The sequence below is a fragment of the Bombina bombina genome, chromosome 7, assembly GCF_027579735.1.
Source record: "Bombina bombina isolate aBomBom1 chromosome 7, aBomBom1.pri, whole genome shotgun sequence".
NCBI lineage: Eukaryota > Metazoa > Chordata > Amphibia > Anura > Bombinatoridae > Bombina > Bombina bombina.
In genome coordinates, this window is record NC_069505.1 from 514,374,920 (window position 1) to 514,401,567 (window position 26,648).

The 26,648-nt window shown below is 39.9% G+C and overlaps 1 protein-coding gene across 1 annotated transcript in view; it reads left to right on the forward strand.

Moving 5' to 3' along the window:
- Positions 1-26,648, forward strand: part of LOC128636482 (zinc finger protein 675-like) — a 269,165-nt gene that overhangs the window by 220,747 nt on the left and 21,770 nt on the right. The window contains exon 8 of the mRNA XM_053689493.1: positions 6,750-6,836. Coding sequence (XP_053545468.1) covers positions 6,750-6,836 — 87 coding nt within the window. The remainder of the gene's footprint in view (positions 1-6,749; positions 6,837-26,648) is intronic.

Genomic DNA, 26,648 nt, shown 5'->3' on the forward strand with positions numbered 1-26,648 from the left:
TTGGCTCAAACAGGTAATTTTCAAAGCTTCTTGGTGACAGGAAATGTTCCCGCTAAGCGTATCTCAGCTCTTTCTTCCAGATCAGTTGCTACTTCCTGGGCTTTCAAAATGATGTAGCCTTGCAGCAGATTTGCAAAACTGCAACTTGGTCTTTTCAGCATACATTCTTCATTTTTTCCCGTTTGGATGTTTTTTTGCTTCCTCGGAAGCGGCATTTAGCAGGAAAGTCCTTCAGGCTGCAGTGTCTGGCAAATAGGAACTGCCTTGTTTTGTTCCACCCTTTCCTTAACAAGCTGTTAAGGAAAGGGTGTATTCCACGTTATGGATTCCTATGGACTATCATCATCATAAGAAAACAACATTTATGCTTACCTGATAATTTATTTTCTTGCAGGATGATGATACTCCATAGGCCCTGCCCATTTCAAATTTTTGGGCGACCGTTATAATTTGCTCCTTTTGTAGGCCCTGCTTTTGTCTTTCCTACATATGTTTCCCTTTTTCTGCTCAGCTGTACATTAAACTGAGGAGAGATGGGAGGGATTAAAGCTTGTGAGGGGGCTTTTGGCCACGCCTAGTAGCTGGAGGTATATCCTACATATTATGGATTCCTATGGACTACCATCATCCCGAAAGAAATTTATCAGGTAAGCATACATTTTGTTTTATCACCCAGAGGTTTAGAGAATGTTGGCTATCTCTACCAGTGTGTGCACACAGTGCTGAGAAGACGCCCCAGGACAATGCAATGTATACTGAAAGGTGTAGTTTTCAGCTCCATTTTCTCAATAATGAAAGTGATAGTAAAAGACAAAACTGAACTAGAATTCTCAGCATGATACTCCATTAATAAGAAGATTAAAACAAAACAAAAAGTTAATTATCTATTTTTTCTTCTTAAACGGGAAGAGTCCACAGCTGCATTAATTACTTTTGGGAATTCAGAACCTGGCAACCTCCCCCACTTCCCTCATCCCCCAGTCATTGTTTGCCTTTCGTCACAGTAGGTTGGCAGAGAAGTGTCAGAAGATTGAAAGATAGTCTCTTATGGAGGGTAGTACTCTTAGAAATGAGACTGGAGTTTTAAGTAATCCTGTCAGCCTCTCAGTGAGAGCATGGATGAAAGTTAGAGTCCGGACATGCAGGGAGTGTCGTCTCTGCGAAACCATCCCGACTCATGTTAACAGCTCCTTGGCAATCAGCGTTGATGAGTTTCGCTGCCTGCCTTTCTTCACTCAAGTCCATGACAGAAGTGCTGCTACTATCTGTCACACTTGAACAGCCGTGTTCCTGTTCCACGGCGTGGATTCCGGTAAAATCGTTTAATTTTATTTTCATATGTAAATATAATGTTAACAAAAGAAGTTAGGGTCCCAGTGGGACTCCTTTATCTTAAAATGGAATCAAGGGTTAATATCTCCTGTGGGGGGTTATTGAACAGGGGGGACTTTTATCATGTTTGTTATATGATCTGTCTGCTAATGTGTAGTGATGCTTGGGCTCATGGCTATTTGGAACATAACGGCCTTATCATCAGACTGCGCTGTCCTTTTTGACTGGCAAACATTTTTTTTGCAGGCTTACACGGTGCACCTTGTGGCCGGGTGTGGTCATGTTGTATTTCCACCCTGCTATTTCTCCTACTGTTCCTTGTTTCCTCAGCAGAATGACTGGGGGATGAGGGAAGTGGGGGGGAGGTATTTAAAGCCTTTGGCTGGGGTGTCTTTGCCTCCTTCTGGTGGTCAAGTTCTGAATTCCCAAAAAGAAATGAATGCAGCTGTGGACTCTTCCTGTCAGAAGAAAAGAAAATGATCAGGTGAGCATAATTTAATTTTTTTTTTTTTAAATGGGGCATTATAATAGGAATAATTTTTATTGTTTTGGATAATTTTGTTTATTTTTTGTAATGGTAGTTTTTTTTATTTATTTTTTTATTTTAGAGTTTTATTTTTGTAATTGTAGTTTTAATTTTTTAGTAATCTTAGGTTTTTTTATTTTTAGTAATCTTAGGTTTTATTAGTGCAAGCTTAGTTTTTTATTTTTTTATTTCACAGGTAAGTTTGTATATATTTTAACTAGGTAGTTAGTAAATTACTATTTACTATTGTAGCTAGCTTACACCTAGATTCCGAGTCTTGCGTTAGCCTTAAAAAGCAGCGCTGACGGGTCCTAACGCTGCTTTTTAACGCCCGCTGGTATTACGAGTCTGGAAGGTACAGGTGTACCGCTCACTTTTTTCCGCGACTCGAGCAATACCGCAAATCCCTTTACGCCAATTGTTTATCCCATCTTTTCAATGGGATTTTCCTAACGCCGGTATTACGAGTCTTGGAAAAAGTGAGCGGTAGATCCTCTCCTGTCAAGACTCCTACCGCATTTAAAAGTCAGTAGTTAGGAGTTTTATGGGCTAACGCTGTAACATAAAACTCTTAACTAAAGTGCTAAAAAGTACACTAACGCCAATAAACTACCTATTAACCCCTAAACCGAGGCCCCCACACACATCGCAAACACTTCAATAAAGTTTTTAACCCCTAATCTGCCGACCGGACATCGCCGCCACTTAAATAAATGTATTAACCCCTAAACCGCCGCACTCCCTCCTCGCAAACACTAGTTAAATATTATTAACCCCTAATCTGCCGTCCCTAACATCGCCGACACCTACCTACATTTATTAACCCCTAATCTGCCGCCCCCAACTTCACCGCCACTATACTAAATTTATTAACCCCTAAACCTAAGTCTAACCCTAAAACTAGCCCCCCTAACTTAAATATAATTTAAATAAAACGAAATAAAATTACTACAATTTAAATAAATTAATCCTATTTAAAACTAAATACTTACCTATAAAATAAACCATAAGATAGCTACAATATAACTAATAGTTACATTGTAGCCATCTTAGGGTTTATTTTTATTTTACAGGCATTGTATTTATTTTAACTAGGTAGAATAGTTATTAAATAGTTATTAACTATTTAATAACTACCTAGCTAAAATAAATACACATTTACCTGTAAAATAAACCCTAACCTAAGTTACAATTACACCTAAAACTACACTATAATTAAATTAAATCCCTAAATTAACTACAATTAATTACAATTAAATTAAATTAAATAAACTAAATTACGAAAAAAACACACACTAAATTACAGAAAATAAAAAAGAAATTTTTAAACTAATTACACCTAATCTAATCCCCCTAATCTAATCCCCCTAATAAAATAAAAAAGCCCCCCAAAATAAAAAAAAATCCCTACCCTATACTAAATTACAAATAGCCCTTTAAAGGGCCTTTTGCGGGGCATTGCCCCAAAGTAATTAGCTCTTTTACCTGTAAAAAAAAAATACAATACCCCCCGAACATTAAAACCCCCCACCCACACACCCAACCCTACTCTAAAACCCACCCAATACCCCCTTAATAAAACCTTACACTACCCCCTTGAAGATCACCCTACCTTGAGACGTCTTCACCCAGCCGGGCACAAGTGGTCCTCCAGAGGGGCAGAAGAGGACATCCAGACGGGCAGAAGTCTTCATCCAGGCGGCATCTTCTATCTTCTTCCATCCGGAGCGGAGCGGATCCATCTTGAAGACATCCGACGCGGAGCATCCTCTTCCATCCGACGGCGACTGAAGAATGAAGGTTCCTTTAAGTGACGTCATCCAAGATGGGGTCCCCTCAGTTCCGATTGGCTGATAGAATCCTATCAGCCAATCGGAATTAAGGTAGGAAAAATCCTATTGGCTGATGCAATCAGCCAATAGAATTGAGCTTGCATTCTATTGGCTGATTGGATCAGCCGATAAGATTGAACTTCAATTCTATTGGTTGATTGCATCAGCCAATAGGATGTTTCCTACCTTAATTCCGATTGGCTGATAGGATTCTATCAGCCAATCGGAATTGAAGGGACGCCATCTTGGATGACGTCACTTAAAAGAACCTTCATTCTTCAGTCGCCGTCGGATGGAAGAGGATGCTCCGCGTCGGATGTCTTCAAGATAGACCCTCTCCGCTCCGGATGGAAGAAGATAGAAGATGCCGTCTGGATGAAGACTTCTGCCCGTCTGGATGTCCTCTTCTGCCTGGATCGGATGAAGACTTCTGCTCCTCTGGAGGACCGCTTGTGCCCGGCTTGGTGAAGACGTCTCAAGGTAGGGTGATCTTCAAGGAAGTAGTGTTAGGTTTTATTAAGGGGGGATTGGGTGGGTTTTAGTGTAGGGTTGGGTGTGTGGGTGGTGGGTTTTAATGTTGGGGGGGTATTGTATTTTTTTTTACAGGTAAATGAGCTGATTACTTTGGGGCAATGCCCCGCAAAAGGCCTTTTTAAGGGCTATTTGTAATTTAGTATAGGGTAGGGAATTTTTTTATTTTGGGGAGCTTTTTTATTTTATTAGGGGGATTAGATTAGGTGTAATTAGTTTAAAAATTTGTAATTTCTTTTTTATTTTCCCCGTAATTTAGTTTATTTAATTTAATTGTAATTAATTGTAGTTAGTTTAGGTAATTCATTTAATTATAGTGTAGTGTTAGGTGTAACTTAGGTTGGGGTTTATTTTACAGGTAAATTTGTATTTATTTTAGATAGGTAGTTATTAAATAGTTAATAACTATTGTACCTAGTTAAAATAAATACAAAGTTGCCTGTAAAATAAAAATAAACCCTAAGCTAGCTACAATGTAACTATTAGTTATATTGTAGCTAGCTTAGGGTTTATTTTATAGGTAAGTATTTTAGTTTTAAATAGGAATAATTTAGTTAATACTAGTAAATTTATTTAGATGTATTTAAATTATATTTAAGTTAGGGGGGTGTTAGGGTTAGGGTTAGACTTAGTTTTAGGGGTTAATAACTTTATTATAGTGGCGGCGACATTGGTTGCGGCAGATTAGGGGTTAATACATTTACTATAGTTGCGGCGACGTTGGGGTCGGCAGATTAGGGGTTAATAAATATAATGTAGGTGTTGGCGACGTTAGGGGCAGCAGATTAGGGGTTCATAGGTATAATGTTGGTGGCGGCAGTGTCCGGAGTGGCAGATTAGGGGTTAATAAGGTTATGCAGGTGGCAGCGATGTCGGGGTCGGCAGATTAGGGGTTAATAAGTGTAAGATTAGGGGTGTTTAGACTCAGGGTTCATGTTAGGGTGTTACGTGTAGACATAAATTTTTTGCAGGTGTTAGGTTTTTTTTCAGCCAAATCTGCCCCATTGTTTCCTACGGGGAAATCGTGCACAAGCACGTTCAGCCAGCTTACCGCTACCGTAAGCAACGCTGGTATTGAGGTGAGATGTGGAGCTAAATTTTGCTCAACGATCACTTTTTAGAGGCTAACGCCGGGTTGAAAAAAACTTGTAATACCAGCGTTGTTTGTAGGTGAGAGGTGAGCTGGAACTGAGCGTTAGCAATGCACAGCTTTACTGACAAAACTCGTAATCTAGCCGTTGGGTTTTATTTTTATTTCACAGGTAAGTTTGTATTATGTATTTAGAGGTTAATATAGTTTAATTTAGATTGTTGTGATGTGGGGGGGGGGGGCGGTTTAGGGGTTAATAGGTTTAGTTAGTTAATAAGTGTACACTCACCTTGTATTATACAGCCGCCCCATAGAAAAACACGGGTGGGGAGCTGTGGACTCTTCCCGTCAGAATAAAAGAAAATTATCAGGTAAGCATAATTTAAGTTTTTCTTCTTAAACGGGAAGTGTCCACAGCTTGATGTATACAAGCGACCACCCACCTTGTATACATCAAGCTGTGGACACTTTCTGAATCATGAAAGAAAAACATTGGGTCAGTAAGTCAATATCAGACTAATATGCTACAGGAAAGTTCTTCTGTGAAAGACACATGTTGACCAAAAAGAGGCTGCTTCTTGGGTGGTTACTAGCCATAGAACAAGCTATTATGCTATTATTCGTTCCCAGATTGAGCGCTTCTTTCTTTTTATTCAGGCATTAGCCAGCTTTCTGGTAACAAAAAAATGGATAATTAACTTTTTTTTTTTTTTTGATCTAGCAACCCTTGTAACTAAAAGCATATGTTTTGCCATGAACAGTTATTAGAGTTGGATTTCGTATGCAACAGAATCAAGTATTTTGGATAAGAAAAAAAAGTCACTGACAACAGTGACCTCTGTTGGTTACAGTCATAATCACAAGGCATTTTGGGGGGAAAGCAGAAATGCTAAGTGACTCTGATAGTGACAGGGGCACTATACTGCTGGTTGCAGTCACTGTTGTGGTCATGTTTGCCTTCACAAGCAAGTTTTGATAATCAGATATCAATGCCAAGCAACTAAGTGACTCTGACAGCCACAACAACAGTGATCTTTGTTGGTCGCGGTCTCATGGCATTTTGATGAAGCAAAAATGCCAAGTGACTCTAGTAGCCACAGCAACAGTGACCTTTGTTGGTTTTGGTCACTGTTAAGGTCACATGGCATTTGGATAAACTAAAATGTTAAGTGACTCTGACAGTGACTAGGACCTTTAAGGTGTCACAAATCAAAGTGCTTGTCAGTCATGTGGAAATATGCACTCAATCTGCTATATGAATATGACATTTGACAATGTCCTAAAATAGACACTGTAGAAGGGGGCTGGAGTATTTGAAACACAACCATGATAAACAGTAATTACATGATTAGTGAAAACGTGTTTTTATATCTATAATGTTTTGTTGTGGTTAAAATATTTGCGTAACCAGAATCTGTGCATTAAATTATTTGTACAGGTGATGTTGAGACTCCAGTTGCCGAACAAACAGAGTCTCCATGTATAAAAAGTCTGGAAACTCAAAAGCAGGCAATTTGTGATACTGGTGAGTATATTTTGTGGCATATGTGTGTGTTTTTTTATCCGTCAAATTCTTGCAGATAATTTCACAGTAACAAATAGGCACATTAAGGGCTAGATTACACGTGGCATGCTATTGTTAGCATGCGTGCAATATTTTAATATCGTATCTGGGTTAACTAGTACTTATTACAAGTTTATAGTAAACAGAAACTAATTTTATGCCCATTAGGTTAGCGCGACTAAAGACCTCATGTAAAGGATAAGGAGATAAAAAAAAAAAGTTGAACCAAGCACAACATAAATCGATTAAAATAAACAGTTACGGGGGCGGAGCCAACTCCAGATGAGGGCAGACGTGTATGAGCAGAGCTCCTGGCTTATATCCTAAAAAAATGGAAAATAATCTAATATTATGTCTAGATTTATATCCAATATTTCATTAATACCCGCCTAAGTATCTCAAGCGAGAAAAAGCACTACATTGAGGAGATATGCAAGATTATGGCCTCTAAACCTTGCCATGCGGTAAGCACTACTGTTTCATCTACTAGATCCGCTAACCTTGGTGATATTTATTGTCAGAGGAGCTAGCTGACCACAATATACTTTATCCCGGACCTCTAACCTGTCCTTACTCTCTCTGCACATCTAAGCGTTATGGAGTCTATACCTAAGAGCTGCTCGCTTGTGCCTGTAGTCCAGTTTTAACATGGAGGCGGTAGAGGCCTGGGAACTTCGCACCCGAGGCTCTTTGACGATCACTTCCAGACCCTCAAGATGAGCATTGCCTCACTACTGTCTTCCCTGAAGAAACTACCGATACCAACTGAGGATTCCTTAAACCCTCAGCAACACGAGATGGAGGAACTCAAAATTATATACACGCCTCGGGGGAAGCAGGCAACTCCTTCAGGCGGCCCATGGCTAAAGCCACTACACCCGGCTCTAGTACAGATGGAGGCTTCAGATTGTACCTCACTAAAGAACCCAAAGACAGTTTAGAAGCAGTGGGAATACAATTTTCCTACGATCGGCTGAGGGAGCCATTGCAACGTCATAGCATCACTAAAACTGGCGTGGGTTAGTGGACACCTTTCCCTGGGACAGGGAGGACTGATCAAAATCACTTCCTCTCCTAAAACTACTGTCCCTAAAACCCTCGAAACTGAGGAACATTATATTAGTTTGCAGTGCCCGAACTACTTAGGCAGGGAGTTTTCTCTCTGCTGCACACATTACTCATTCACAGCACTCAAGCTTCTCATCAGCTAACGGATGAAACCTTTCGCCATGGGCCTGCTGCGGTCATGGATTTACACTTACCAGCTTCCTTACTTTCTGTAAGTTCCTGGATATTCAGACTTTAAAACACAGAACATTTTGGGCAAATAGCCAGAACAAGCCAGCAGACCTACCGCTTTGGAGACAAATGGTAAATCTAGCGAAGGGTAGCGCTTTCATAGAAATGGGAGCCCTTAGTACTCAGGCTCTGAAATGGTACTTTGGACGTTGTTACTAATATATTAATGTTTGAGGCACTGTAATTAGAACAACTCTGCTAAAACTGCCATAACTGGACTGCTCTTAGGTTTGTTTGGGCATTTTTATATCTTTTTGCGGATTATTTTTCTTTAAAGCTTTGTGAACGTCCTAATACATCTTGATGTGTTTCCTAGTATTATACTGTAAGATTTGCTATTTGTTGAGCTCTGCTCCCTGATCTTAATGTTAAACTATGTATATTACTGACTATTAGGGGCCACGTATAGGACTAAATACTGTAGTTAAATGTCCACATTCACCTATATTTATACTCTGGCTAATTATTCAAATAAAGTTAAAGATGATGTAATTGATATCTGGACTAACAAGAGCCTCTATCGCATAGTGGATGCACACCAATGAACTAATGTCCTCAGTCTTCAACCCACCCTCCTAAACTCTTGGTTTCACTACTTACAATTAGTTTCAAGAATCAAGGAAGTTAGGAAAACAAAAGACAAAATTAGTACTACCTTCTTTGAGAGGTTATATATATCCTCTCAGAGAGTAAAAGAAGCAATTTCAGGCCTATACAATTCACTAAGCAAAGATTCACAACCCAAGAATTTAAAATGTATTCAAAAATGGGAAGAAGGGCATTTTACTAAGAATAATAAAGAATGGGCAGATATACTTAAAAGGGTCTATCATGCTTTACTAGCGCAAACCTAAAAGAAAATTACACAAAAGTAGCATATAGGTGGTACATCCATCCCAGCAGATTTAAGCACAGCCTCACAGAAATAGATAACTCAGTGCAACACCAATGCTATCAAGGATTCACAGATGAGGGAACATATATCCACATATGGTGGGAATGCCCTAAAGTGGAACATATATGGACGTCAACATCTAAGTTGTTAAGTGAAATATTTGATAAGCAGATAACACTTACTATGGAACAAGCCCAATTGCATTTTCCAGTCGGCAAAACATTGGAAATCTTCAATACCAAACTATGACGCTGTAAATAAATAAAATTAAATTCTACCACCAAATGGCCAATATCGCCTCTAGTCTATTAGACAACAAATTACTTGAATACTGGGGAGGAGTGGATTGTGTGGGAAGACACAAGGAGGATGGCGAATAGGAGTAGTGTGAGAATCACTGAACCATTAATCACAAACCCACACACATAGTTGATCGCAAGTGGCCACTTTTCTTTCTTTTTTTTTTTTTTCTTCTTTTTTTTTTTAATCTTTATTTATTTTTATTATTTATTTTTTTCTTCTTACTTTCTTCCCACTTACCGTTAATAAACGTCTCCTACTGGAGGGGTTCAGTTATATAGGAACCACTAGAAGACCAATATATTTGATAAGGAGACATTTGTTTGTACACAAAATATTCCAATGTATTATACTACAATCTTTCGGCTAGATTACGAGTTTTGCGTTAGAGGATATGCGGTGCTAACGAGCATTATTCTCACCGCTCACTTACCTGCATCTCTGGTATTACAGGTTTTTACAAACCCGGCGTTAAAAGGCAAGAAGTGAGCGTTGAGCAAAATTGTGCTCCTTACCGCACTCCAATACCAGCGCTGCTTAAGTCAGCGGTGAGCTGGTCGTAGGTGCTCGTGCACGATTTCCCCATGGGAATCAACAGGGAGAGCAGGCTGAGAAAAAGTCTAGCACCTGCAAAAAAGCAGCGTAAAACTCAGTAACGCAGCCCCATTGATTCCTATGGAGAAATAAAATTTATGTTTACACCTAACACCCTAACATGAACCCTGAGTCTAAACACCCCTAATATTACACTTATTAACCCCTAATCTGCCGCTCCGGACACCGCCGCCACCTACATTATATTTATTAACCCCTAATCTGCTGCCCCCAACATCGCAGACACCTACATTATATTTATTAACCCCTAATCTGCCGCCCCAACGTCGCTGCCACTATAATAAACATATTAACCCCTAAACCGCCGCACTCCCGCCTCGCAAACATTAGTTAAATATTATTAACCCCTAATCTGCCGTCCCTAACATCGCCACCACCTACCTACATTTATTAACCCCTAATCTGCTGCCCACAACGTCGCCGCCACTATACTATATGTATTAACCCCTAAACCTAAGTCTAACCCTAACACCCCCCCTAACTTAAATATAATTACAATAAATCTAAATAAAAATTAATATTATTACCTAAATAATTCCTATTTAAAACTAAATACTTACCTATAAAATAAACCCTAAGCTAGCTACAATATAACTAATAGTTACATTGTAGCTAGCTTAGGGTTTATTTTTATTTTACAGGTAAGTTTGTATTTATTTTAACTAGGTACAATAGTTATTAAATAGTTATTAACTATTTAATAACTACCTAGCTAAAATAAATACAAAAGTACCTGTAAAATAAAATCTTACCTAAGTTACAATAACACCTAACACTACACTGTAATTAAATACATTTACTAAATTAAAAACAATTAAATAAATTAAATTAGCTAAAGTACAAAAATAAAAACACTAAATTACAGAAAATAATAAACAAATTACAAGATTTTTAAACTAATTACACCTAATCTAATAGCCCTATCAAAATAAAAAAAGCCCCCCCCCAAATAAAAAACCCTAGACTAAACTATCAATAGCCCTTAAAAGGGCCTTTTGCAGGGCATTGCCCCAAAGTTATCAGCTCTTTTACCTGTAAATAAAAAAATACAAACAACCCCCCAACAGTAAAACCCACCATCCACACAACCAACCTCCCAAATAAAATACTAACTAAAAAAACCTAAGCTCCCCATTGCCCTGAAAAATGGCATTTGGGTGGGCATTGCCCTTAAAAGGAAAGTTAGCTCTATTGCAGGCCCAAACCCTAACCTAAAAATAAAACCCACCCAACACACCTTTAAAAAAACCTAACCCTAACCCCCCCTGAAGATAGATTTACTGTTCTGAAGACAGGACATCCATCCTCAAGGAAGCGGCAGAAGTCTTCATCCAACAAGGCCGAAGTCCTCATCCAACAAGGCCGAAGTCCTCAACGAAGCCGGGAGAAGTCTTCATTCAAGCGGGGCGAAGTGGTCCTCCAGACGGCCAGAAGTCTTCATCCAGACGGCATCTTCTATCTTCATCCATCTTACGTGGAGCGTGTCCATCTTCAAGACATCCGACGCGGAGCATTCTCTTCATCCGGAGTGTTCTTACTGAATGAAGGTACTTTTAAGTGAAGTCATCCAAGATGGCGTCCCTTAGATTCCGATTGGCTGATAGAATTCTATCAGCCAATCGGAATTAAGGTTGAAAAAATCCTATTGGCTGATGCAATCAGCCAATAGGATTGAAGTTCAATCCTATTGGCTGATTGCATCAGCCAATAGGGTTTTTCCTACCTTAATTCCGATTGGCTGATAGAATTCTATCAGCCAATCGGAATCTAAGGGACGCCATCTTGGATGACGTCACTTAAAGGTACCTTCATTCAGTAAGAAGACTCCAGATGAAGAGGATGCTCCGTGTCGGATGTCTTGAAGATGGGCCCGCTCCGCATCGGATGGATGAAGATAGAAGATGCCGTCTGGATGAAGACTTTTGCCCGTCTGGAGGACCACTTCGCCCGGCTTGGATGAAGACTTCTCCCGGCTTCGGGTTTATTTTATATGTAAGTATTTAGTTTTAAATAGGAATAATTTAGTTAATTATAGTAATTTTCTTTAGATTTATTTAAATTATATTTAAGTTAGGGGGTGTTAGGGTTAGACTTAGATTTAGGGGTTATTACATTTAATATAGTGGCGGCGACGTTGGGGACGGCAGATTAGGGGTTAATAAATGTAGGTAGGTGGCAGCGATGTTAGGGATAGCAGATTAGGGGTTAAAATTATTTAACTAGTGTTTGCGATGCGGGAGTGCGGCGGTTTAGGGGTTAATATGTTTATTCTAGTAGCGACAATGTCCGGAGCGGCAGATTAGGGGTTAAAAAAAATATTTTAGCGTTTGCGATGCGGGAGGGCCTCGGTTTAGGGGTTAATAGGTAGTTTATGGGTGTTAGTGTACTTTTTAGCACTTTAATTATGAGTTTTATGCTACGGCGTTGTACCATAAAACTCTTAACTACTGACTTTAGAATGCGTTAGGGATATTGGAGGTAGAGGGTGTACCGCTCACTTTTTGGCCTCCCAGGACAAACTCGTAATACCGGCGCTATGGAAGTCCCATAGAAAAAAGACTTTACGAGGTTTACGTAAGTCGTTTTGCGGTAAGGCCAAAGAAGTGTGCGGTGCCCCTAAACCTGCAAGACTCGTAATAGCAGCAGGCGTAAAAAAGCAGCATTAGGACCTGTTAATGCTGCTTTTTTACCTTGACGCACAACTCGTAATCTAGCCGTTTGTTGCTGATGTACAAATATGTGACTCATCTCTGTTCCTGTACAATTGTATTAATTGAAAAATTCTAATAAAATATTTCAACATAAAAGAAAAAGTTTCTAATTTTACTTCTATTGCTTAGTTCCCATTATATTCTGTGGAAATGGATAGCATTCTTGCGAAACTGCTGCCATATAGTGCTCCAGAAATAGTCCGGTTTCTAAACATACCTGCTTTTCAACAAAAGATACCAAGGGAGCTAAGAAAAAAATTATAATAGTAGAAGTAAATTAGAAAGTTGTTTAAAATTGAATGTTCTATCTAAATCATGAAATAAACGTTTTGGGTTTCACACCCCTTTTAATAAAGTGTTTTAGTGTGTGTATTTACTGTAAATATTTTACATTCCAATGTTCTTCACATAGGGAAAAATGTTCTAAGTATTTTTTTTTTTTTTTCAAAAGAACTTTATTAAAATTATAAGTTTCACAGACATCTTAAATGCAGGTTTGGGCTTACATTAGGTGCCCTCACAAAATGTGTTACAAGGAAACCAAAGGACAACTTATAAAATCTCAAAGTCTGTTATCAAGTGTTTTTCAATCTAAGTTAACCTTATAGTGAGAAATTGCTGAGTCAGTGGTGGTTTTCGTTATTGATGTCCTTTCGTGTCCGTGATTTTAGTTCTTCATTTTCCATTTTCATCACTATATTGACAACTATTGAGATGCTGTTGTTAGTAAACTAGATACATATTGTCAAAAAATTGTTAATCATAAATTTCTTGTTACAGTTTCTTCTTAATAAAAGTGGGATTGAAAGAAGAGTTTGTGGGAAGGGGGGGGGGGTAGGTAGGGAGAGGGAATATGGTTAGATTAAATGTATGATACTCTATGTGTCAGTTGTCACGGACTCCAGTGACCCTGTCGCGATCTGTTTTGAGCAAGTATTTCGGTTTATGTGTTTGCGGCGTGAGTGTATATCTATGTAAAGTGTGTGGGTAACTATAGACATTCTAAGGTGTTTTTTTTTTTTTTTTTTAATTATTATTCATTTATTTATTTATTTTTGCCTGCGTTCCACCTCATCATCATGTACTCGTGTTTGTCTAGACTGTTTGACTTGAGGAAGTGATATCTTTCCAAAACAAGTAGGTTCTCGACTTGTGTCTTCCAGGCCTCAATATTGGGAACTTCAGGTGATTTCCACTTTTTGGGTATCAGGATTTTGGCGCTGTTTAGCATTATGAATAGAAGTGATTGTTTTGTGTCGTCCCTAGTGTTTGGGAGCTTGTGGAACAGTAATAGCCCCGGTGTCATTTGTATTTCAGTCTCTAGTATTTTATTAATTTGTGCAACCACTGCTTCCCAGTACGGTCTAACTCTGTCGCAGCCCCACCAGATATGTAACATATCTGCATGTGCGCCGCATCCCCTCCAGCATAAGCCATTGCTATGTTTATAGATTTTTTTAAGTCCCTGCGGAGTGAGATACCACCTTGATAAGAGTTTGTAATTAATTTCTTGTATTTTCGCTGACACTGATGCTTTTTTGTGATTATTGAATATCCCAAACCATTCTTTGTGAGTGATATCTAAGCCTAGTTCTTTTGTCCATTTGTGACAGTATGTGGGGAGAGTGTCTGATGAGTCAGATGCGAGGATCTTGTATAAGGATGATAGAGTATGTCTTGGGTAGTTTGTCATTGTGCATAATGTTTCAAATAATGTTAGCTGGCGCGTCATGTCTTTTTGTTGCTTGTGTGTGGTTAAGAAGTGAGTGGTCTGAGCTCGAGTGTACCAGTTCATTGGATTGTCACCGAATTTGTTAATCCAGTCTTGCTGCGATATTAACTTTCCTCCTGGTGCTATGCTCTTTAGTATGCAGTCTTTCAGCTGTATTTTGTCTGGTTTCTCTATTTTAGTATTTGGTATGAAGGGTAAGTCTGAGTTATATTCAATCGGGGTTAGGGGTGAGGGCCTTGATGTGACATGAGTGCTTGTGTTAACTAGCTTATCCCATTGGGCGAAAAGTTCTTTCAGTAGTGGGAAGTCCTGTATTATATCTGGTCTTTCTGTTGGGTCCAGCCAGGCCATGCATCCCACATTTCCCAGTTTCAATACCTCTCTGTCTACCCGTACCCACTGCTTATTGTCGGAATTGTGGCTCCAGTCTATGATTCTCTGTAGCAGAGCTGCCAGTCTGTATGTCTGTATGTCGGGGAGTCCCAGGCCACCTCTTTCCCTGGGCAGGTATAGAGTTTTTCTCGACACTCTAGGGCGTATCCCATTCCATATAAATTTGTCAATCTGGCTTTGTAGCTGACTTAGATAGTCTTTGGGCAGTGCTATGGGGAGTGTCTGTAGGGTGTATAACACGCGAGGGAGGACATTCATTTTTATCACATGTATGCGCCCTATCCATGACAATGTCTTATTTTTCCATCCCGACAAATCACTTATTATATTTTTATGCAATGCTTTGTAATATGCTGTAAATAGATTTGCGGAGTCTTTGGTCAGGTATATACCTAAATATTTAATATGTGTTTGTTGGATCCGGAGGGGGCTGTCGCTTTTGATTTTGTTTAAAGTCTGTGTTGTGGCTGTTATGTTAAGTAACTCTGATTTAGAGAGGTTAAGATGAAAATTTGATACACCTCCGTATTCTTGTATTGTGTCTAGAAGTGTTGGGATAGATGTTTCAAGGTCAGTGAGTGTGAGCAATATGTCGTCCGCATACATCGCAAGCTTATATTCACTTGATTGGGTCTGGATGCCTTTTATTTTGGGGTCTGCTCTAATTTTACATGCTAGGACTTCTATGGACAGCACAAACAAAATGGGCGACAGGGGACAGCCCTGCCTTGTGCCGTTCTTAATGTGAAAAGAGTCTGATAAGACTGTGTTAGTTTTTACTTTGGCTGTGGGGTCTGTATATAGGGAGAAAACTTTTCTAATGAAGCTATCTCCTATGCTCATGCCTCGCAGGGTGGCCCTGAGAAAATCCCAGTCCACCCTGTCGAAGGCCTTTTCGGCATCAGTCGAAACCAAGGCCATCTCTTGTTGGGTATTTCGAGCCAGTGTCATTAACTGCATAACTTTCAGGGTGTTGTCCCTAGCCTCCCTCCCCAGAATGAATCCTACCTGATCTGGTGTTATTAAAGATGGGAGTACGACATTCAGTCTATCCGCCATAACTCTGGCAAATATCTTGATGTCCACGTTCAGGAGGGATATCGGTCTAAAGTGTTCAGGCCTATCTGGGGATCTGCCTGGTTTGGGGAGAACAGTGATATATGCTTCCAGCATCTCTCTAGGGAAACCGCCAGTTGCCTTCAGTGAGGCGAACATTTTTTCCATTTTGGGAGCTAGAATTTGGGCAAATTTTTTGTAATATTTAGTACTAAAGCCGTCGGGGCCTGGGCTTTTCCCTGAGGGTAGTGATTTTATCGCTGTCAATATCTCAATCGTGGTGATTGGTGAGTCTAAGTGTCGTGTTTGTTCTTCGTTTAGTTTGGGCAGTGTAACTTTTTCTAAGTATTGCTCTATGGCCTTTTGTTTGCTTTCTATTCTGTCTTTGTCGCTGTTGTCTGCTGATATGTTGTATAATGCCGAATAATATGTGCGGAATTCTTCTGCTATGGATATGCTATCGCTTTTAATTAAACCTGATCTGTTTTTGAGGTGATGTATGTGTGTTTTGAGCTGTTTGCGTTTTAGTGCTCTGGCTAGCAGTCTGCCTGCTTTGTTACCTTGATCATAGTATTTCTGCTGTAAAAGCAGATCCCGTTTTTGCTGTTCCTGCTGGAGAAATTCGTTTAGTTCCTTTCTCGTTTGTGTGAGGCGTCCTAGGGTGTTTGTGCATTTTGGGTCTTTTTTGTGATCTCTTTCTAATTGTTGCAGCGTTTTAAGTAAGGATTCATATTTGCATCTATTTTGTTTTATTATATTTGCTTTGTGTTTCAGCAGCTCACCTCTTAGGACACATTTGTGGGCCTCCCATATGTGTATCCAGGCGATATCTGGTAAAGTGTTTAATTGGAAGTATTCAGCTAAGGCTTTCTCCAGCTTTGGTTTTATTAGTGGGTGTTCTAATAAGCTGTCATCTAATTTCCACATGTATGGAGTGATTGGGCTCTCTGGCCAGGATATTTGACAGGTGCGTGGTCCGACCATGTGATAGGTAGGATAGATATTCTGTCTACTAGAGCTAAACCTATTGAGTCTGTTAGGATATAATCGATACGGGAGTATACTTTGTGTGGGTGGGAGAAAAACGTGTAGTCCCTGACAGTTGGGTGGATGGTGCGCCAAGTATCGTGTAAGTTTAGGGATTTATGACTTTGTTTGCTATGCTAGAGACCCCTTCTGATGTATCTACCTCAGGGTTGAGCGGTACATTAAAGTCTCCTCCCATTATCACTATACCTTTGGTGTTGTCTAGCAAAGTCATTGATAGCTTATGCATAAATGCTAATTGTTGTGTATTAGGGAAGTATGCATTTGCTAGTGTGATCGGTCTGTTGTGTAGAAACCCGGTTAATATCAGGTATCTCCCGTCTCTATCTTTTTCGATGTTCTGTATCTGTAATGGTATGTCATGCCTGATCAGTATGCCTGTTCCACCTTTTCCTGACTGACTGGATGAGAAGTATGCTGAAGTATATTTGTGATGGTTCCATTTTGGCTCCTTTCCTTTCTTGTAGTGTGTCTCCTGTAGGAGAATGATTGCCCCCTTTTGTTTGTAGAGATCATTTAGGATCATTGACCTCTTTTGGGGAATATTGAAGCCTTTTACATTGATAGTAATAATATTCATTGTGTGGGTGTCTGCCTGTTTGTTCATGTTTAGCGTAAGATCTGTGGAGTGAATGCGTGAGTGCAGTGTACGTTACCACTATGAGCCGTTTAGGTCACGGGAGTCCGTTGTTCTCGTAAACGTGGGTTGCGACTCTTCTAGTCGCTTTGTGTGAAGAGGGGGTCAGAGGGGATGGGGTAAGGAGAGAAAACAATATAGGTCAGTAATCACAATAGCACAATAACGTTATATCCTATACAGTTGCGAACAGTGAGTGAGAGATGTAAGGGTAGGAGAGAGGAAGCAAGGAAAAGAAAAGAAAAAGAAAAAAGGAGAGAGGAAAGGGTAAAAGAATTAGCAATCAATATTCTTGTATACAGCTTAACTATAGATTATCAGTACAAATGGTTAGACTAATCTAGAACTGTACCAGAGGGAAGGGTCCTTTCGCCCCCGGGACGGCAACCTTTGAACTGTCAATCATTAATAACATTAGTGGTTTTAAGCACTGGTTAAACAACGGGTTTTCTAAACTTATTAACTTTACTATGCTCGCATTATAGGAGCCAATGTACACTGTTAGGACGCAGCTGTGTCTAGTCCTTGCTTGGAGGGCGTTGGGGATATGTCAATCTTCGGTGTGATAAGTCTTTGAAGGCCCCTTACGGGGAAAAAAGTCACTATCCCAATGCCCGTTATGTGTGTTTCTGCTTGATTTCTCTTTAGCAGCTACAAATATAAAGTTGTCATGCTTTTTGGACATAGGATGTATGATGGCCTGTTCTTAGTGAAAACACAAAAGAAAAAATATACTCATCTGCCCTGGAGGTAGTGTACTTGATCTTGCCTGTTCCTTCATCTATCGCTGCTGTGCGGGGTGATCTGCTTCTTAGTTTTTATTTATTGTTGTCTAGCAAATCTTGGACTCTCGGCCTCATAGGATTTGAAATTTGATCTTCTGCCCCCTTACTTGTAGTAGGCCTGGTTCTTGTCTGGGTGAGGGGTTCTGTGGGTTGAGTGATCTGTATCTGCAGGGTTTCACAAAAAGAGCTTAGGTCATATGGACCCCGAAATGTTGCAGTTTTGTCTCCTCGTGTCGCCGTTATACTCACAGGGAACCCCCATCTGTAAGCTATCTTCTGCGATCTGAGGACTGTGGTTATATATTGTAGCTCCCTTCTCTTTTGCAACGTAGTGGGGCTAAGGTCTGTGAAAATTTGGATGGGAAATCCTGCATGTGTTATCTGTAGTATCATTCTGGAATGTTTTAATATTTCTTCCTTGTCAAGATAGTTTAAGAATTTTACTATTATGTCCCTTGGGGGAGCTTTTGCAGGTGGCTTAGCTCTCAGCGCCCTGTGCGCCCTTTCCATGATGATGTCTGGTGAATTGCTGGTTCCTAGTATGGTCCTGAAGAGGGCTTGTAAGTGTCCCTGGATTGCTGCAGGTTGTACTGATTCTGGTACACCTCTGACCCTGAGGTTATTCCTACGGCCTCTATTGTCGAGATCCTCTACTTTTTCCATTAGGTTGTTGATCACCTCTTCTTGATTGTATGTTAATTGTGATAAGTGCTGTATGTCTTGCGTTGACAGTTCATGGCTCTCTTCTAGAGTGTTAACTCTTCTGTCTATTTTTTTTATGTCTTTTTTCATTTCGGAGAACATCTCTTTCATATCTGCCATGGCATTTTTAATGTCATCTTTAGTCGCCAAATTTTGCAAGTCAGCTTTTGTGAGTTCTGTGGCAGGGTGGGGGTTGCTGCATGCTTGTGCATCCATGTCTGGAGGTGTCTGTTGATGGGTTTCCTCAGAGTCAGTTTTTCGTGGCGTGCTCTCCAGGGGTGTGAGATATTGGTTTATTTTTTTGGCTTTAATTAATGTTTCAGTTTTTGGATTTCTCTTTGCTGGCATACCCTCCTGCGTATGGTGAGTCGGGTTCTAAGCCCCAGAGTCCTGTTATTTAGTTTGTGTGCAGTGAGGCCCTGTGGGGGTTTGTGCTACTATGGTGTGTAAAATAAATGGGGTAGCAGTATTGTATAATTCTTCTGGGATGTCTTTTATGCTAGTGCATGTATTTGCTTTTTTGTAGCAGCTATGAATGCATTAATGAAAGTGAACTTCTTTCTGTGTTTTCCTGCATTTGTGAAATGCACTTAGATCTCTCATTTATTCTTGAGTGTCTTTCAGTCTTTGGTCACCCCTGTTTTTTGCTTGGTGTGTCTTTTTGCTTGTAATTTAGGGGGATCTGCGTGTTAGCCTTGCTATTATTTTTTCCTACCCCTTTTTCCTTATTCCGTTTTTGTTATATGTGGAATCGTTATAAGTATGTATGCCCCTTTATAAGTCTTTTTTGTTTCTTTTCCTATCTTAGTGCTTCCAGTGCCCCTCGATTACTGCCTCCTGCTTATTTGTGCCTGTGGTCTTTATGGAGTTGCGCCGCGTGGCGCGGCGTGTCTGTATGTGCCTCTGTTACCAGTTCCTAATTTAGGCTGTTGCTCAGGCCTTGTACTGCACACGGAGCGATTGCGGTCTTTTTCGTTGCCGGTGAAATTTTTCCTCCTGCCAGCCTGGTCCCTGTGACTTGTGCTGCTTACGGCTCCTGTTTGAATCTGTTTAGCCCCGTCGTTGCTATCACGGCTGCCTGTCCCGTGGGTTTGAGGCCTCAGAGCAAACTAGTGTGCGGCCATTACTCAGTGCGGCCAAGCTCCGTCCCCGTTCTAAGTATTTTTAAATGGATATATATATATATATATATATATATATATATATATATATATATATACACAATGCCTTGCAAAAGTATTCACCCCCCTTGACTTTTTACCTATTTTGTTACATTACAGCCTTAAGTTCAATGTTTTATTAATCTGAATTTTATGTGATGGATCAGAACACAATAGTCTAAGTTGGTGAAGTGAAATTAGAAAAATATATACATAAAACTATTTTTTAGAAATAGAAAACAGAAAATTGGCATGTGCGTATGTATTCACCCCCTTTGTTATGAAGCCCATAAAAAGCTCTGGTGCAACCAATTACCTTCAGAAGTCACATAATTAGGGAGATGATGTCCACCTGTGTGCAATCTAAGTGTCACATGATCTGTCATTACATATACACACCTTTTTTGAAAGGCCCCAGAGGCTGCAACACCAAAGCAACAGGCACCACTAACCAAACACTGCCATGAAGACCAAGGAACTCTCCAAACAAGTAAGGGACAATGTTGTTGAGAAGTACAAGTCAGGGTTAGGTTATAAATTTTTTTCCAAATCTTTGATGATTCCCAGGAGCACCATCAAATCTATCATAACCAAATGGAAAGAACATGGCACAACAGCAAACCTGCGAAGAGACGGCCGCCCCCCAAAACTCAGTGACCATGCAAGGAGGGCATTAATCAGAGAGGCAGCACAGAGACCTAGGTTAACCCTGGAGGAGCTGCAGAGTTCCACAGCAGAGACTGGAGTATCTGTACATAGGACGACAATAAGCCGTACGCTCCATAGAGTTGGGCTTTATGGCAGTGGCCAGAAGAAAGCCATTACTTTCAGCAAAAAACAAAATGGCACGTTCTTGAGTTTGTGAAAAAGCTTGTGGGAGACTCCCAAAATGTATGGAGGAAGGTGCTCCGGTCTGATGAGACTAAAATTTAACTTTTCGACCATCAAAGAAAACGCTGTGTCTGGCGCAAACCCAACACATCAAATCACCCAAAGAACACAGCTGGGACTGGGAAACTGGTCAGAGTTGAGGGAAAGATGGATGATGCTAAATACAGGGATATTCTTGAGCAAAACCTGTTAGGTCGGAGGTTCACCTTCCAGCAGGACAATGACCCCAAACACACTGCTAAAGCAACACTTGAGTGGTTTAAGGGGAAACATGTAAATGTGTTGGAATGGCCTAGTCAAAGCTCAGACCTCAATCCAATAGAAAATCTGTGTTCAGACTTAAAGATTGCTGTTCACAAGCGCAAACCATCATTGAAGTAGCTGGAGCAGTTTTGCAAGGAGGAATGGGCAAAAATCCCAGTGGTAAGATGTGGCAAGCTCATAGAGACTTATCCAAAGCGACTTGGAGGTGTGATTGCCGCAAAAGGTGGCTCTACAAAGTATTGACTTTAGGGGGGTGAATAGTTATGCACATTTCCTTTTTCTGTTATTTTGTCCTATTTGTTTGCTTCACAATAAAAAAAAAAACATCTTTAAAGTTGTGGGCATGTTCTGTAAATTAAATGATGCAAATCTTCAAACAATCCATGTTAATTCCAGGTTGTGCGGCAACAAAACACGAAAAATGCCAAGGGGGGTGACTACTTTTGCAAGGCATTGTGTGTGTATATATATATATATATGTATCAGTATAGATCTTTACCTGTATATTTTACAAAAAGTCAATCAGATATACATAGAAATATTTATTTAAAAAAAAAAAGGACATTGGAATGTAAAATATGCATAATTTATGTTGTGTATAGCACACTTGTTTAAACGAGGCCGGGTTAGCGAGTGAGCGATTTAGTTTTTTTTTTTATTTGTTTTTTTTTATTTGTGTTTTCCATTGTCCTCTATGAGAAGTAATTAGCGCGGTTGCAATAGCCAAACATTTTACTTTCAACTTGTCATACACGCACTAACCCCTGCGTGTTAAAATAAATAACGAAAGAATATTGTAGAGTTTTTTTATTTATACGATTTTAGAATTTTATATTGCCATCTCAAAGTGTTTAATGTCCCTTTAATTTGTTCTTTGTGTCCTTTGTTGAGCAATGTGTACATATCCTACAGTACTGGGAGCTGTTGATCGTTGCCTACACACGTGTCTGTTGTCATTGGCTCACCAGATGTTTTCAGCTAGCTGCTTTGCTGCTTTGGAGCTGACTGCAACTATGTGCTTAATCCCATTGCAGGGGTTAAACACATGGTTGTATACAAGCAATAGGGCAATAATAAAATGAAAATAGTGCAATAATTAAATGACATATTAACATATTTTGCCAGTATTTACCTCTGAAAGTTGCAAATCTGATCCAGTGTGCCTGGTCACTCAACTTTGTCAGAGCTGTTTACCTCAAACTTTGCATGCAAATCAGACACAACCTTCTACTTCCTATAGGGAGATTGTCCTGTGCATATCTATCAGGGGGGTACTACTGACTTTACCGCTGAATTTAAAACCAGCGTGCGCAAGGTTGTAGCAGATTATTTAGCAGCTATCCCCATATCAAGTAAGAAATAAGCGCAAATCTGAGGATTTACCTCAATCTCCTGAGGTAAATGTGCAAAATTTTTCCCCTCAGCCCCAAATTCTGCAAAGCTCTGACTCTGAGGATGCTAAATTGTCTAATTCTGATGGGGAAGTGTCATCTGCTGAACAGGACCTTGTTCCTGATTCTGAATTTGACAATTCTTTCAGATTTATAGTGGAGCTGAAAGTTGCGCTGAAAAAATAGTAATTTCAGTGTTAAAACAGCACCGCAGCCATTACAAGTCTTGTCGGTATAGCTGTACCGCAAGCCTTTTAGCCTGTAACGCAACATCAGCCCCGCACACGTAAAAATTATGTTTTTTCATGGGACTTCCATAGCGCAGCCAATACGAGTTTTGCTGTGAGGCTAAAAAGCTTGCGTTGCAGACTATACCGACAAGATCCGTTTCACAATCTAAAAGCAGTAGTTATGAGTTTTACGCTACAAAACTGTTACATAAAACTCATAACTAAAGTGTTACAAAGTGCACTAAACACCCATAAACTACCTATTAACCCCTAAACCGAGGATCTCTTGCATCGCAAAACATTATATTAACCCCTTAATGACAACTGACGTACCAGGTACGTCATGCATTAACAAGCAGTTAATGACAATGAACGTACCTGGTACGTCAGTTGTCAAACAGAGTGCTGGAAGCGATCACAAATGCTTCCAGCAGCTCTGAGGGTATTGCAGTGATGCCTCGATATGGAGGCATCCTGCAATACCACTTTACAAGCCTCCGATGCAGAGAGAGCCACTCTGTGGCCCTCTCTGCACCGGTAGCGATAGTGCCAGTGTCCGCCGGGTGCACGATGCGTGTGCGCGTGCACGATGCGTGAGTGTGCACGTGAGCGTGCATGTGCGTGTGCACGGGGCGCACGTGCACCCGCACGGGGCGCGCGTGCACGTGCACCCATTAGCCACACTGACACCAATGAATGAGGGCAGAAAGGGGAAAAAAAAGGGATTTTTTTAAAAAAAAAATATAAAAGGATCTGGGAGGGTGTGGGGGTATTGTGGGGGGCTGCTACACTACAGAAATAGTTTTTTAAGTAAAAAATAAAATAAAAATACTTTTTGGGGGGTTTTTGGGGCCAAACTGGGTACTGGCAGACAGCTGCCAGTACCCAAGATGGCGGTAATTAGGTAGGGGAGAGGGTTAGAGAGCTGGAGGGGGGATCAGGGAGGTTGGGGCTAAGGCAGGGGTCCATCACAGCTAAAATACTTTATTATTTTTATTTAAAAAAAAAAAAAAAACCTCTTATTTAGTACTGGCAGATTTTCTGCCAGTACTTAAGATGGCGGGAACAATTGTGGGGTGGGGGAGGGAAGAGAGCTGTTTGGGAGGGATCAGGGGGTGGGATGTGTCAGGTGGGAGGCTGATCTCTAAAATTAACCCTGCAAGCTCCCTACAAGCTACCTAATTTAACCCCTTCATTGCTGGGCATAATTAACGTGTGGTGCGCAGCAGCATTTAGCGGCCTTCTAATTACCAAAAAGCAATGCCAAAGCCATATAAGTCTGCTATTTCTGAACAAAGGGGATCCCAGAGAAGCTTTTACAACAATTTCTGCCATAATTGCACAAGCTGTTTGTAAATAATTTCAGTGAGAAACCTAAAATTGTGAAAAATGTAAAGGTTTTTTTTTTATTTGCTCGCATTTGGCGGTGAAATGGTGGCATAAAATATACCAAAATGGGCCTAGATCAATACTTGGGGTTGTCTACTACACTAAAGCTAAAATTAACCCTACAAGCTCCCTAATTAACCCCTTCACTCCTGGGCATAAAACACGTGTGGTGCGCAGCGGCATTTAGCGGCCTTCTAATTACCAAAAAGCAACCCCAAAGCCATATAAGTCTGCTATTTCTGAAAAAAGGGGATCCCAGAGAAGCATTTACAACCATTTGTGCCATAATTGCAGAAGCTGTTTGTAAATAATTTCAGTGGGAAACCTAAAGTTTGTGACAAATTTTGTGAAAAAGTGAACTTTTTTTTTTTTTGATCGCATTTGGCGGTGAAATGGTGGCATGAAATATACCAAAATGGGCCTAGATCAATACTTTGGGTTGTCTTCTAAAAAAAAAAATATACATGTCAAGGGATATTCAGGTATTCCTGACAGATATCAGGGTTCCAATGTAACTAGCGCTAATTTTGAAAAAAAGTGGTTTGGAAATAGCGAAGTGCTACTTGTATTTATTGCCCCATAACTTGCAAAAAAAGCAAAGAACGTGTAAACATTGGGTATTTCTAAACTCAGGACAAAATTTAGAAACTATTTAGCATGGGTGTTTTTTGGTGATTGTAGATGTGTAACAGATTTTGGGGGTCAAAGTTAGAAAAAGTGTGTTTTTTTCCATTTTTTCCTCATATTTTATTATTTTTTTTTAGTAAATTATAAGACATGATGAAAATAATGGTATCTTTAGAAAGTCCATTTAATTGTGAGAAAAACGGTATATAATATGTGTGGGTACAGTAAATGAGTAAGAGGGAAATTACAGCTAAACACAAACACTGCAGAAATGTAAAAATAGCCATCGTCATTAAGCGTAAGAAAATTGAAAAATGGTCCGGTCATTAAGGGGTTAACATTATTAATACCTAATCTGCCACACCCGGCATTGCCGCCACTAATACAATTTTCTAACCCCTATTCCTTCGCTCCCCGACATTGTCACCACTATAATAACGTTATTTACCCCTAAACCGCCGCCCTCCCGCATCGCAAACACTATTTAAATATTATTAACCCCTAATCTGCTGTCCGCCCACACTATACTAAAGTTATTAAGCCCTACACCACCGCCACTATAATAAATCTATTAACCCCTAAACCGCAAGCCCCCCACAACTAAATATACTAAATTAAACTATTAACCCCTAAACCGAAAGCCCCCCTAACTTTATATTAAAATTACAATTTCCCTATCTTAAATTAAAACTTACCTGTCAAATTAAAAAAAAACTAAGTTTAAGCTAACAATTAAACTAATATAACTATTTCACTAATATTAAACTAACTACCAATTAAAACTAAAATACACGTTAAAAAAATCCTAACACTACTCTAAAAATTACAAACTATCTAATTACAAAAATTAAAAAATACTGAATTACAAAAATAACAAACACTAAATTACGAAAAATAACAAACGAAATTATCAAAAATAAAAAAGAATTACTCCTAATCTAATAGCCCTATCAACATAAAAAAGCCCACCCAAAATAAAAAAAACCTAGCCTACAATAAACTACCAATAGCCCTTAAAATGGCCTTTTGTAGGGCATTGGCCTAAGTGAAACAGCTCTTTTACCTGTAAAAAAAAAATACAAAGACCCCCCCAGCATTAAAACCCACCACCCAACCAACCCCCCAAAATAAAAAACCTAACTAACAAAAACCTAAGCTCCCCATTGCCCTGAAAAGGACATTTGTATGGGCATTTCCCTTAAAAGGGGCATTTAGCTCTTTGCATTGCCCTGAATCTGATCTTCATCTTTTAAGAAAAGCCCAAATTTAGCTCTTTGCATTGCCCTGAATCTGATCTTCATCTTTTAAGAAAAGCCCAAATCCTAAACTATATTAAAAAAAAAAACACCCAAAAAAAACCTTTAAAATAAAAAACTATCACTAACACCGACAGTTTTTGAAGTCCCGTTTGAACGATCTTCATCCAGGCGGCGAAGTACTCATCCAGGCAGCGAGAAGTCTTCATCCAGGTGGCCTCTTCTATCTTCATCCAGTCGGCAAAGTCCTCATCCAGGCAGCGAGAAGTCTTCATCCAGACGGCATCTTCTATCTTCATCCCGGCAGCGCGGAGCGGGTCCATCCTGTAGACATCCGTCACGGAGCATCCTCTTCATACGGTCGCCGCCGTATACTGAATCTTCAATGCAAGG